Source organism: Panthera tigris, chromosome C2 (genome assembly GCF_018350195.1).
Source record: "Panthera tigris isolate Pti1 chromosome C2, P.tigris_Pti1_mat1.1, whole genome shotgun sequence".
In the NCBI taxonomy this organism is placed as follows: domain Eukaryota; kingdom Metazoa; phylum Chordata; class Mammalia; order Carnivora; family Felidae; genus Panthera; species Panthera tigris.
The window spans coordinates 153329437-153343448 of NC_056668.1; the positions used below are offsets into that span (position 1 = coordinate 153329437).

Sequence of the window (14012 nt, forward strand, 5' to 3'; positions counted from 1 at the left end):
CCAAGGGTACAAATGGCTACCTCAGAGTGGTCAAGTGTGACAATTTCTGCATTGCTTCTCTGAGTGATTATTGGTTATACATTTTAAAAAATGTATCTAAAAAATAGATAATCTGACTCACGAGGTTTTAAACATTAACATGTATGTACATTTTACGTAGGATAGTTGAATAAATATTTTTAAAAACCATCAAGCTTGGGGAAGGCGATTTAAGACTAAAAAAGAGAACCTGAAGGCGCCTGGGGCTCAGTCAGTTAAATGCAGCTGACTCTGGATTTCGATCAGGTCCTGATCTCACAGTTCATGAGCTTGAGCCCGGGGTCCAGCTCTGTGCTGATCGGAGTTGATCTGCACTGACGGCTAGGAGCCTGCTTGGGATTCTCTCTCTGCTCCTCCCCCACTCTCTCTCTCTCTCTCTCTCTCTCAAAATAAATAAACTTAAAAAAAGAAAAAGAAAATCCTACTACCTAGAGATTAATGTATTTTACTCGCCACACAGGTATTCTAAATTCTTTCAAGGTGAGGAGCACCCTAAGAACAAAGAAAGAGAAAGACATTTTTACAGATAAAACTCCTATTGCACTGATGCTGACGAAGAAGTCAAGCTAAAAATACAGGGTTCACTGTCAACTTTACACAAGTGCTCCGGTTAAAAAAAATTTACAGACTCTATCAAGGTACATTTCTCGCCATCCCAAACGTGTTTCGGAACAACATTAAAGAGACAATAATCTTTTTTTCTTACTAGGAGATGTTCATATGCACAATATTCTATCACAACACAAACAGGACTCCTACAAGGAAAAAGGAGGCTCATATGTTACTGCTTATTGAACTTCTGCGCAGACCTATCAGGAAAGGAGCTGTGGCTGCGGCTGTTTTCCGGTACGCATGCGTCACGGACGATTACGTCTTTCCACCAGATACTACCGTGCCCACTCCTTTGGTAAACACTCAAAAGGGAAGGAGGCAGAGTCCCAAACTAAGGATGCTACGAGTAGATTTTCAGGGCCTGGTTATTCCCTACCACCTGAACGCTTTCAGAATTAGTCGGTGGAAATGGGTTTTGATGAGAACGTGGTTACTTTACGTTTGTAGAAATTCCCAAGTCACTAAGCACATGAAAATCCGAACATATTTTACCCCTGAAAGTGGCCCAAAGAGTCTGTGACCTATTCCTTGGGCGAATGTCCAAACTTTGAAAAATGTATATGTATTTGTTTGTTGATGTGGGTCGGCGTGTTAGGCTTTCTATTGTTTTTAACATTTATTTATTTGTGTGACACAGAGAGAGAGAGAGAGAGAGAGAGAGAGAGAGAGATACAGAGCACGAGTGGGGGGAGGGGCAGAGAGAGAGACAGAGAGAAAGAGAGAGAATCTGAAGCAGGCTCCAGGCTCTGAGCTGTCAGCACAGAGCCCGACACAGGGCTCGAACTCACGGACCACGAGATCACGACCTGAGCCGAAGTGGGCCGCTTAACCGACTGAGCCACCCAGGCACCCCTAGGCTGTCTTTCTATTTGATTTCATAACATTTAACTATAGCTTTGCTCTTACTCCTATTTGAAATGGATGATGGAGAAGGTTCCATTTAGCCTTTTTTTTTTTTTAATTTTTTTTTTTCAACGTTTTTTATTTATTTTTGGGACAGAGAGAGACAGAGCATGAACGGGGGAGGGGCAGAGAGAGAGGGAGACACAGAATCGGAAACAGGCTCCAGGCTCCGAGCCATCAGCCCAGAGCCTGACGCGGGGCTCGAACTCACGGACCGCGAGATCGTGACCTGAGCCGAAGTCGGACGCTTAACCGACTGCGCCACCCAGGTGCCCCCCATTTAGCCTTTTAAATCTTCGCACATTCTCTGCCCCCTCTCTCTCTCTCTCACACGTACACACCCTCCCCCCCCCCCCCCACACACACACACCTAATCCTCTGTGTGCACGTTAACTTGAAAACAGGTACACAGGGAGCCTGGGTGGCTCAGTGGGTTGAGCATCCGACTCTTGATTTTGGGTCAGGTCATGATCTCACAGTCAGGAGATCGAGCCCCATGTCGGACTCGGCACTGGGTCCGGAGCCCGTTTGAGATTCTGTCTCTCCCTCTCGCTCTCTCTACCCGCCTCCTCCACTCATGAGCATGCTCTGTCTCTCGAAAACAAATAAAACAGGTACACGTATTATTCATTCTTTTAGCACTTAAGAGTTCCCGCTGGGTAGTGGAATCATGCTGTATGTACTTTCTCTCTCAAAATTTGGATCTGTACACATTAGCACATTAATTCTAAACACTCACTGGCTATAATTCCTAAGAGTCACAGGATAGCTATGAAGTATTAGATTCTTGCCTAAAATAGAAATAACATCCCGCTGTAGAGTGAATTTGTGCAGGTTCTGTCCCTTTACAACAGCTTATGCACAGACCAGCCACGATTGAAAATTTGCTAGCTACGACATCGCTCCCCAGGTGACAGACCATTAGCCTCAGCATCCCCTGTGCGTGAGCGTGAAATGCAGAATCTCGAGACTCACCCCAGAACTACTGTGTCAGTGTGTGCATTTGATCAAGATCCCGGGTGGAATGCATGCTCATTAAATTTTAGGGAGCACCGGGTACAGTAACACCCACGCCATGTGAGGGAGTGAGAACAGCATTTCCAAGCTCTTCCCAGGAATCCAGAGAGGCACAGAAAAATCCAATGGACCGTTACAGAGTTAGTATTTCCGATGGGCTAACCTAACCCCCCCCCAATTCTACACACAAAAGGTTTCCTGGTTATGTAGAATGGAGGTTTGAATCAATGCAATCTATATCCTAAAGGTCAGGGTGTCCCCAAAGATTCCTGGACTATGCTGTTATCCGATCATCAGTTAGCAAAATGAAACAAACAGGATCTACATGCCCTGACCTGGTTTTTTCCCCCCTCGATGTTCTTCTGTATGCCTTTTATTTACATATATTTTGAATTCATTGCAGACACTCGTTATCTGCATCCATCATTCTTCTTTCTGATTCACTGGACAGCGGGAAGCCTGTTTGCAAGGCTTGTGTCCGTTTTCTCTACTCCGAGAGGTGGGGAAGCTCCAACTTCTGTCTTACGAAGGGGGAGGGGAGGGGTGATAACACATCTGCAAGTTTTCTGGAAGGTATCGTACTCTTGTCTGCATGTTCTCCTTGGAGCCTGCATGTGTGTGGTACTAAGTTCAAACCCAAGGGCAGAATCTCTCAAAGTCAGACTCCGCCAGACTGAGGAAGCCTGCTGGGTTTTTGCAACCAACACGTGTCACCGAATCTGGAAACACTGAGGGGGTAGAAGCCCCCTTTCTGGCTCTGATGAGAGAGCCTCCCCATGGGGCGGGAGGCTGACCCTCAGTCTCACGTAACCAAACGGAGCGTTTAAATTCTATTCCTACTCTGCATTCCTCATGACGGCTGTTGAGCACAGTGCAAGGGAAAGTCCAAGGGAGGCTTAGGTTAAACACAAGTGGCAGAGTGAGTGAAGAAGCTCGAACAATTCTAAAGACCCCCCCTCCCCCCGCCACCGTCTCCTGCAAGGACTCCAGTTCCGCTTTGCAAGGTGGGTTGGCTCGTCATTTACCCAACACAGATCCCTGAACAGGACCAGAGCAGAAGGAAATTAAACAGGCTTAAGGAAAAGCCCCACAAAAGCTGCCTGGGCCTTTGCCCCGCAGGATGCGTTATTGAAGATTTCCCTTCCCCGGCTTCCTCCTGAGCTATCATTTCAAAAGTGAAACATTTTCATGGAAAGCGCTCCACGAACCCGGTGTTTAGCACAAACGAAGCGTTCAGCCCGAGCGGGGGAGGGGCGCAGGAAAGGGGCCGAGAAAGCAGAGGCGACCCGACCCGTATCCCCTCAGTTTGCAGAATCGACACCAAAGGATCGGTTGCCCTTATAACCTAAACGGACTCAGGGCTCGCTCAAGCATTGCGTTTCCCCCCTTCCTGCTCTGCTCCACGGCCGCTCTATCTTCCTATCGTTCTACTTTCCCGACATTCAAGGATCCCGACTCTCCTGATCCCCCGAAAGGGCAGAACTGTTGGGCTGTCTGTTGTAGACAGGCATCTACATTACTGTTGTAGCTAAGCCGAAAGTAGTATCATCACGGGCATTAGGCAAAGTGCTGGAAGTCGGAGGAGAGAGGGATGCGGGCACCATGTCTAGGAACAGCCGACCCGGACCCACGGGTCCCAGGGCCTTCCTTTCCAGACTATTTCTAACTTTTCTTAAGGAAATGAAACATTTCTTTCTTATTTGGGGGGGGGGAGCGGGGAACCCAAATTTTATTTTATTTTATCTTTTAATGTTTATTTATTTTTGAGAGAGAGAGAGAAAGAGAGTGAGGGAGAGGCAGAGAGAGAGGGAGACACAGAATCCGAAGCAGGCTCCAGGCTCTGAGCTGTCAGCACAGAGCCTGATGCGGGGCTCGAACTCACGACCCATGAGATCGTGACCTGAGCCGAAGTCGGACGCCCAACTGACTGAGCTGCCCAGGTGCCCCGTAAGCATGCTTTAAATAACTTTCAAAGCCTCCCCTGCATCCTCGGACCTCAGGGAAACCTTTGCCCTGAGATTCATGTCAGGACTGTAGGAACTTCTTAAGAGTTGGAGTCATGACTGTGGCCTCTCAGCAACCGAGAGAACTAGTAAGCCGAAAACCAGCAGAAATCTAGAAGATCGGAACAACGAAATAAACTAACAGGATGTCACTGCCACGTCTGGACACTGCACCAAACATCAGCAGAATGCCCAGCTTTTTCAAGAGTGTGTGGAGCATTTAGCAAGTTAGACCGTATCCTGGTCCGTAAACCCGACGTGAACAACCTAAAAAGAATTGAAATAATACAGAGTATGTTTTTTGACCGTAATGGAATCAGTCTAGAACCAGTAACAGAAATACAACAGGACAACCTCCAGACACCTGGGTATTAAAACCCTTCTAAATAATCCACAGATCAAGGAGGAAATCTCAAAGAGAAGAAAAAACACATACAATGAATGAAAATGCAAATAAAGCACATAAAAGTACGTGGTACTCTGCTAAATCAGGGCTACGGAGGATACCCGTAGCACTAAATGCTTACATGAGAAAGGGAAAAAGTCTGAAATCAATAATCTCACTTCCTACCTCAAGAAACTACATAAAGTAGAGCAAAATAGAGCTAAAATGCACAGAAGGAAGAAAATAAAAAAAAAAAAAAACAACAACCCAGCAATCAATGAAATCGAAACAATAAAACAATAGAGAAAATCAATACCACAAAGTGGTAGTTCTTTGAAGAGGTCAACAGAATTGATACATCCAGCCAGACTTATAAAAATAAGAAGAGAGAATTTGAAGATCACCAATATCAAGAAGCAAACAGGATATCCCAACATGTTCTGTGGCCAGTCGGAGAATAATAAGGAAATGCCACTGAGCACTTTTCACTCATAAATCCAACAAGTTATTAGAAATCAGCCAGTTCCTCGATGACCACAAAAGACCAAAAGTCAGCAAAGATGAGACAGATCGTCTGAATACTCTGATAATCATAAAAATTTCATAATTAAAAGGCTCTAGGAATCACATTCACATAAAAAGTAAAAAAAATATATATATAAATAAATATAATATATATACATACATATATATATACATACATATATATATACATATATATGTATGTATATATATATATATATAAAATGCTTCTGAAAATCACCAGTCCCAGCCAGTGTCACTGGAGGGTTCTATCGGACATTTAGGGAAGATTCAGCCCCATTTTTACAGAAATCCTTCCAAAAAAAAAAAAAACCAGAAGAGGAGGGTTGCTCCCCAATTCATTTTATGAGGCCACTATTCTTCTGATACCCAAATCAGGATGCATTCATCCCCATACGCCCACTTATGAAAGAACAGAGGAATTTACAAGCCCATTTTTGTGGCTCGTAGAACGTGTTCAAGATTATGGAGAGCGGAGAATGAAATCAAATGTATTTCTTCTTAGTCAAACTCAACGAAAAGGGAATTTGGAGTTGGATACAAGATCCAAGATGAATTCCTTTTTTTTTTTTTTCCCTCTCTCTCTTTCCAATGTGTGATCCACACATAAATCTCAGCCGTGCTCTGTCACTTGGTGTTAGTGACCAGCTCTGCAAAGGAATAGGAAAGCCCGTGGTGGGTCAGGAGGCCAACATCCAGAGGTCCCCATGTGTGCTGATATCAGCCAGCCCGTGCACTTGGACAGTTAAATGTCTGCCTCTAACACGGCCCTGCTGGTTCAGTCCCAGGATGCTTGTTTCTTGTATCATCCTCCATGACAGTAAATAAAGGCAAAACTAGTAAGCTATGTTTATGTGCTTTTGGGAGAGTGGTTAATGTGCAGCCTTAGAACCGGCCAAGCCTGGGCGCTCTCCTCGATCTCATCAGCCTTGGGACCCAAGTAGTGTATTTCTATACAGTGTATTTCTAACAGCTCGTACTCCTCTTGTAAATTTGTGGTGGGTATGAAAGAATGCCATGTTTGTAAATAACTGAGCACAGCAACGAGCCCATTAGAGGCCTAACTGATGGTAACTGTGATTACTACTAACGTTTTTCGTGGCCTTAAAAATGTGTTTGGATCAGAATAAAACCATGGAGACACAGGGATTAACTCAAAGCGATATGGTAACTGACTACGTAAACCTAAAGCATGAAGAAATGTAAGGCTTATGCCTCAGCATTTCATCTCAGTATTCCCCCCTTACCCCCCATGGGGGGGGCGGAATCTGTTCTCAGGTAGGACGGATGCCCTCACTTTCAAGTCTTTCAAAGCCGGAAGGATTTGAAAACCACAGTCTTAGCTCTAACCTGATAACAGCCTTTCTACATGGTTTTGGGTCATCAACAAGAGCCTCAAAAAGAAAATTATCTGCCTTCACTGTTGGGGGTACCTGATAATGTTAAGTTGACAGTAGATTTTTTATTTTTCCACTAGGGACACTTCTTTTTTTAAAAAAAAATTTTTTTAACGTTTATTTTTTTTGAGAGATACAGAGACGGAGTGCAAGCAGGAAGGGCAGAGAGAGTGGGAGACACAGAATCCGAAGCGGGCTCCAGGCTCTGAGCTGTCAGCACAGAGCCCGACGCGGGGTTTGAACTCACAAACCGCGAGATCACGACCTGAGCCGAAGTCGGACGCCTAACCCACTGAGCCACCCAGGCACCCCAGGAACGCTTCTATATTAAGGTTTTGGTTTCCCTTGTATATGTAGCTACCAAATCCAGATATCACTGTTTCAATCTACCATGGAATTTCTCCAAAATTTCTGACTTTGATGCCCTTTGTTTATAACACTTAACCAGCGTAGGCTCCTTCTTCTAGATGCTTAGCATCTCTATCAGACACTGGTAGGGAAAAGAGAACAAAATCACCAGGAGGAATTTATGTCCCCCTGTTGGGCCTCAGGGTAACTCAAATGTCCTACTTAATTGCAGAATATCCAATTTACTTTATAAAAATTCACTGTGTGTAGTTTTAAGGCCTAGGAACGATGTGGCGATTTGACTGACTTACAGAGATTTCAATTTGGCCAAGAATGTAGGACAAGGAAGAGACACTTCTCACTAGGATTAAATATAAAGATGAAGAACACTGCCCCGAAGCAAATCGGGATTAAAATCTCATTTGGTTAGGGGCACCTGAGTGGCTCAGTCGCTTAAGCCTGTGACTTCAGCTCAGGTCATGATCCCACACTCCGTGAGTTCGAGCCCCACGTCGGGCTCTGAGCTGGCAGCTCGGAGCCTGGGAGCCTGCTTCGGATTCTGTGTCTCCCCCTCTCTCTGCCCCTCCCCTGCTCATGCTCTGTCTCTGTCTCAAAAATAAATAAAAACATTTAAAAACTTTTTTTAAATCTCATTTGGTTATAACTGACATAAATTGGCTCTACGCTAATGCCCCACCATGGGATGCTGCCTTTACTGGGACGTAATCCAGTCAGTACCCTAAGAAGGTAGAGGGTCAGATCCAGGAGGCAAGACTGCAGGAGGCGGGAGGGAGAGCTAGTCAGGGCATCCCTGCGGGATGGTGCCAGCCCAAACCTGGTCCCGAGGTCGATTTACAGAGAGAGGGGGCCTCTCTCCAAGCTCCTCCAGGAAATACAGCTTTGGCAGTTATCCAGAGAGGCTCTTTCCTCCCTGAGATATTCCATCCACACGGAGTTGCTTCCCCCAAGTAACCTCCAGGGCCCTTTGGGAAGTCTCTGTTGGTGTCACTCAGCTCAGCAAAAGGCCACGTAGCTGTAATCGCGTGCTGTCACGTGATTGGCCTAATGGCTTAGGCCATTGCAAGAGCTGGAATTTTGTTAGAAGAGGTGAATCTCAGTGAGGTCAGGGGACACCGTCCGTCCTCCCAGACCCTCAGTCAATTCAACACCGCGGTGGAAACTGCATTGAGATTTTAGGCTGATATCGGGTGTGGTGGTCTCAAAAGCTAGGAGCGTAAACGTCTCAGTCCACGTGTGTATGTCGATGGTGTCGCTTCGGGAAGGATTTTGTTCCCGCAGCATCACTTCCCTTTTCTCATCTCCCCAGTCCCCACAGGCCACCTTAGCTCCACTCGCTTCTTTGCCGCCCAAAGCACTCACTCCTATTGGGAGCAGGATACCCCTTTGAAACGCACCCCTCTAATTACGGTGCCATGACCTCACCTTGGGGGGGGTGGCATCCCCACGGTGATGTGGGGGCATGGGACAAGTCAATGTCACCAGGCTGCCACGGGATGTAGTTGGGGCCAGTCAGGTCTCTCTGAGATGGTGCGCGGGGGAGGGGGGAGGTTTCGCACCCCCAAACCCTCCCGCAGTGTTTTCAAAAAGACAAAAAATGTCACAGCGTTCTCGTTGGTGTTGACGCTCACCAATAAAGTTCGTGGGGGAGAGTCAGGGGAAGCCCAAGGCTTGTCTTAAATCTACTTGGGTTGATTCAGTCTACTTTCGGATGAACACACTCATTCATCCAACTCTCTCAGCCCCTCACCCAAACCTGGGGTTTTCCGGCTTGGTAGGTTCTAGCATATCTGTAACCGCACTCCTGTGTAGGAGCTATATACTCTAATGCAAGACTCACACACCTTCTCAGAAAACTGTCAAACGATGGCAGTAAACTAAAATCTAGCCAATCGTTATCAATGGACGTCAATGTCTCTCCTACAGGGATTGGCAGCCAAAAGGAACACTTCACTGGGACCCATGGACCAGCAGCTAGGAGGTCACAGCTTAACTTTCTGACAAACATTAGCAGAAGGAAGGCAAGCAACACGTTACTACAGCATAGATCTAAATTGATGGCATAGTTACCACCAAGTGATAGAGCTAGAACGTTTTCCCCCTTCAGAGGAAACATTACCAAATGCTTGAAAACAACAAAAAACAAAAAAAAAAAACTAATCATTGTAAACGTTTTTGTGTTATTATTAGAAAAACGTAGGGGCGCCTGGGTGGCTCATTTGGTTAAGCGTCTGACTTGGGCTCGGGTCATGATCTCACGGTTCATGAGCTCGAGCCCCACATCAGGCTCTCTCTGCTGTCGGCACAGAACCTGCTTCGGATCCTCCGTTCCCCTCGCTCCCTGCCCCTCCCCTGCTCGTGCTCTCTTGTGCACCGGCTCTCTCTTTCTCTCTCTCTCTCTCCTCCCCTCTCTTTCAAAAATAAACATTAAAAAACAACAAAAAAGGAAAAACGTAAAGCCAATTCAGAGGTCAATGTAGATTTTTTTCCCCTAAACGAATACAGTGTTGAAACGAGAAGAAGTCTGGCCGGCTGCCATACGTTTCCCTAACTCTTCTCCCACGGACGTTAAATAGGCCACGAGACAAATCAGAGAACGTATCGCTCGCTCCGATACAGAGGGACTGAATTCTTTCTCCAATCTGACAAGACGCTCGTCATGTCCGCGTTCATAGTCTCAGCGTGCCCGTTCTTGGCGTTAATCCTTGGCAAGGGCGTTCCTTTTCACCAGCGTACAAAAACCGTCCACGTCCCGCACATACCACACGCACGTATATGTACATATCACATGTGCACAGCCTTCTACTGAGCACAGACGTCGCACGGCGGGACAGCCGATCAGGAGCGGCAGCGGGAGCCCGCGCCCTGGCACGACCTACTTACGGCAGGCAGAGTCCCCCGGGCAGGTGGTCTTCGGCGTGGCAATGAGCGGCGTCCCCCGCAGAGCGGCCAGCAGGAAGGACCCCAGCCCGTCCCCAGTACGAGCCACTCAGCCCTGCTGGGTTCCTGCTGCTGTCTGGGCACCGGCACGCCATCAGGAGTGTGACACAGTAGGGAAAGAGACCGGTTCACTGTGAGACCTGCTACTCACTCTCGTACAGTGTATCGGCCCCCCTTCCCACTGCACAGCGGCTGCCGAGCTCTGGGCGGGAGGCAGGTGGCCCTCGAGAAAGCGAGCCACGCACGGAGTCGCTTCCATCGGGTGACACGGGCTGCGAGGTCCGGGGCCGCCTTCTACAGACGGTACTTTGGAGGAAGGTAGAGAAACCAGCTAATGTCGTCCCCCTGGCCCTAGGAACAGCGGAAGGATTGTCTTCGAGTCGAAAAGGACCAAAAAAAAAAAAAAAAAAAAAAAAAGAAAGCAAGGAAAGGCACGAACTAGGAAGCTAAGGACGTGGTTGGCACTCTTGCTTTGAAAGAAACCAAGAAGGTCCACAAAGAACTTGTGGAGACGGCGCTCAGCATGCGTGTCTGGGGCGCCGGCGTGACGTGGGCTTCACCTTCTCGTGCCCGTGACTTTCCCAGAGTTCCTCCGACGCCCCGTTATCTTCTCCGGGTGAGGGACACGAGGGGATTGAAACTGCCAAGCGTGGACACTCGTCCGAAGAGGGCGGCCGAGAGATTTACGTGCAGGCATCGCTAGGTTAGGGGAGGAGGCGGGAAACGAGAGGCCACGTACCTGCTTGCTGTGCGGCCTGCGGTATCTGCTGACCCCTCTGAGCACCGTACTGAACGGAGGCCAGGGGCCGGTACTGCTGTGTGGCTGAGGTAGGGTACTGACCGGATGGGTAATAATAGACGGGCATCTGCGGAAGAAAGAGAAAAACCACCGGGGATGAGAACCGTACGTAGAGAAAACCCGCAGCGGACGAGAACCGTACGGGAAGTAACCCTTCTGGATGTAAAATCTACGGTCATCCTAGGACACGGCCTGATCACAGTCGATTGTACAGATGGCCACCAAACACTTCCTCCTGGGCTGCATGCGGGGTGCCCGCTACTCTTCTCGCGAAGATGGGACATCTAGTCCCCAAGCCCGAGTCTGGGCTGGCTGTGTGAGGCGCTTTGACCAACGCCGTGAGGCAGAAATGGCGACTCCTGATGCTTGAGAAGACTGGAAGCTTCTGCTCACACGGGAGGGGCATCCAGCCACCAGGAAAGGAAGTCCAGGCTATTCTGCTGGAGAAAGAGGCCATGAGGAGAAGAGAGGTGCCCCGGCGGCCAGGCGGCATCAATGTTCTGAGCAAGTGAGCGAGGCCATCTTGGATGTTCCAGCCTCGGCCAAGCCGCCCCCATAGGTCGCAGAGCTGAGCCGTCCCTGCTGAGTCCCGCTCTAACTGCTGACCTAGTCCTGGGCAACACGGTGGATATTGTCTCAAAACACTGCATTTTGTGTTTTCAAACTGAAAAGAAGAGTGAACGAAACAGTCATCCACGACAACAGAAAGTTCATGGTAGTTCTAAATATTAAATAATCTAACTTGAGGGGTGCCTGGGTGGCTCAGTCAGTTAAGCTCCCGACTCCTGATTGCGGCTCAGGTCGTGATCTGCACGGACGGTGCACAGCCTGGCTTGGGATTCTCTCTCTCTCTCCCCCTCCCCTGCTCATGCTCACTCCCTCTCCCAAAATGAATGAATGAATGAACAAATAAATAAATAAAACTTCAAAAAATATTATATCTAACTTGGGTTATTTTTTCCAATGGAAACACAGGTGAGACATGAAAACTGCTCGTCTCCAGCCCGAAAGAAGCACTGGATGGCGTGGCAAATACGGTCAAGTCTATCAAAGCAGAGTGATCGGCACGAAGCCGGCATCCACACGAATTTCTGTTCTATCTGAAAACAGGAACAATGTCCCTTCCTAACGACCAGGAATGGCTGAAAATGTTCTAATTATTTCCAATAAGCTTCCAATCAAATGTCTCTTGATTTGGAAAGGCTTCCTTGCTTGCCTCAGGTCATTTATATTAAAGCTGTTTTCTCACGAACCCTAAATATTTTTTTTTTCATCTCCAGGCTTCTGAACATTCTTCTATCAGCTTCTTTACAGTGTAAAGAGAGGCACGCCCGGACACGGCCTTCAAGTGTCACGTGCACAGAGTAAACTTACAAGCCAGCTGTTTGAGAGCTGTGGTTTTTAACGGATATGTCATTTTCTGATGTGTTCAAGTCAAAGAGGAAACGCTTTTTTACTTCAATCTTGCTCCTGAAACACATATATCATGTTTCCTTGCCTTAGCATAAAGTAGGAACAAAAGATAACTCCGTTCACGTTGCACCGTGGTTCTACAATCTGGTGGCATTGTTAGGAATTCTCATTCGGACTGGCTCTATGGATATCCAAGGGTAAGAGACCGAACGAGTTTCCAGTGAACACGGGTCACTATGCGGCAACTAACTGATTGTACATTTTGTGTACAGTGATTGTTTTCTCCCTACTTCTCCCTTTCTTTGTGAGGCAATTTATAACAATAACATTCCAAATAATCCTAGAGTAATAACAGGTTTTAGTTATGCTCTGGTACATCACGGTGCTCTTCAAGATTACCACCATTGTATATCAGATGCCTCCTAATATTAAGAATAAGAACAGCTATTATGGAATTTATTCCATATTACGAGTCTTATATTTATTTATAGGTCCTTTAGGAAGAATAACAGTTTGTTCCTTTAGGAAACTCTGATTTGATTCAATTTGAGCTCATAAATATATTACCCAGTCCTTGGTCTCTTCTCTCACATTCAATATGAAACATGAAAATACCTTCAGGGATGAGGGACAGAGTTCAAACACTTGACAATTTCCTGCTGCACCCTAATGGTTTGGATGAAAGTGTAACCTCTTGAAGGAGAGCCTCAAGTTTTAGTGCTAAGCTGTTCTGTTTTCTCCTTCTCCTTCTCCTTCTTTCTCCTTCTCCTTCTTTCTCCTTCTCCTTCTTTCTCCTTCTCCTTCTCCTTCTGCTTCTCCTTCTCCTTCTCCTTCTGCTTTTTCTTCTTCTTCTTCTTCTTCTCTCATCCTATCTTCTCTGATACCCTGAAGGGCTGTGCTAGAGATCTGGTCACCTCCATCCAGTACCTCTCCCAGGCAGGGCACTGGCCAGCTCTTAGGAGTTTTAGCTCCCTATCATGTCACACCCACGGGACATGGGCACTTGGCTCATCCTAAGCCTCTCTCATGGAAGAAGGAAGCAGAGCGGGGCTAAGAGGAATCACCAGAGGATCCAGATGGAAGGTTGGAAGGGAGAAAAAGGTAAGGACGGCCCCCCAAAGGAGAAAATATATTTTCAGACAACTGTGTGAAATCACGGAGAACCAAAAATATCAGTAGATTAGGAGAGGAAAGAAAGAAATGAGAAAAAAAAAAAAAAGCAGCCATATTTAAAAATCTCTTCCCCCCTCTCTCCCGTCCATTTCTATTCCCAAATCTTCTAAAGAAAGGATGAAAGTGTTTCTGTTGCAAACACACCAGGGGTTCTGGGTTGTCTTTGCTCCTGCAGAGCACGAATGCTGAAATTCATTCATCAAGGAAGATGTTTTGTTTTTTTTTTTTCCCATCTTAAAAAAAAGTCTTCAATTAAACATTCTGCCAGCTCTTCTCCTTGATAGCAGAAATGGGTAAGGACACTTAGATGCTACTTAGGATAAAAGAGCTACACTATTTTTCCCATTAATTAAATGTAAAGTATTTAATTTATTGCTAAAATAATTAATATATGAATGAGGCCCTTCTTCCGGTAGCTTAAA

The 14012-nt window shown here is 46.7% G+C and overlaps 1 protein-coding gene across 1 annotated transcript in view; it reads right to left on the reverse strand.

The window, feature by feature from the left end:
- Positions 1-14012, reverse strand: part of ARPP21 (cAMP regulated phosphoprotein 21) — a 154577-nt gene that overhangs the window by 42112 nt on the left and 98453 nt on the right. The window contains exon 19 of the mRNA XM_042999106.1: positions 10945-11071. Within this exon, the coding sequence (XP_042855040.1) occupies positions 10945-11071 (127 nt within the window). The remainder of the gene's footprint in view (positions 1-10944; positions 11072-14012) is intronic.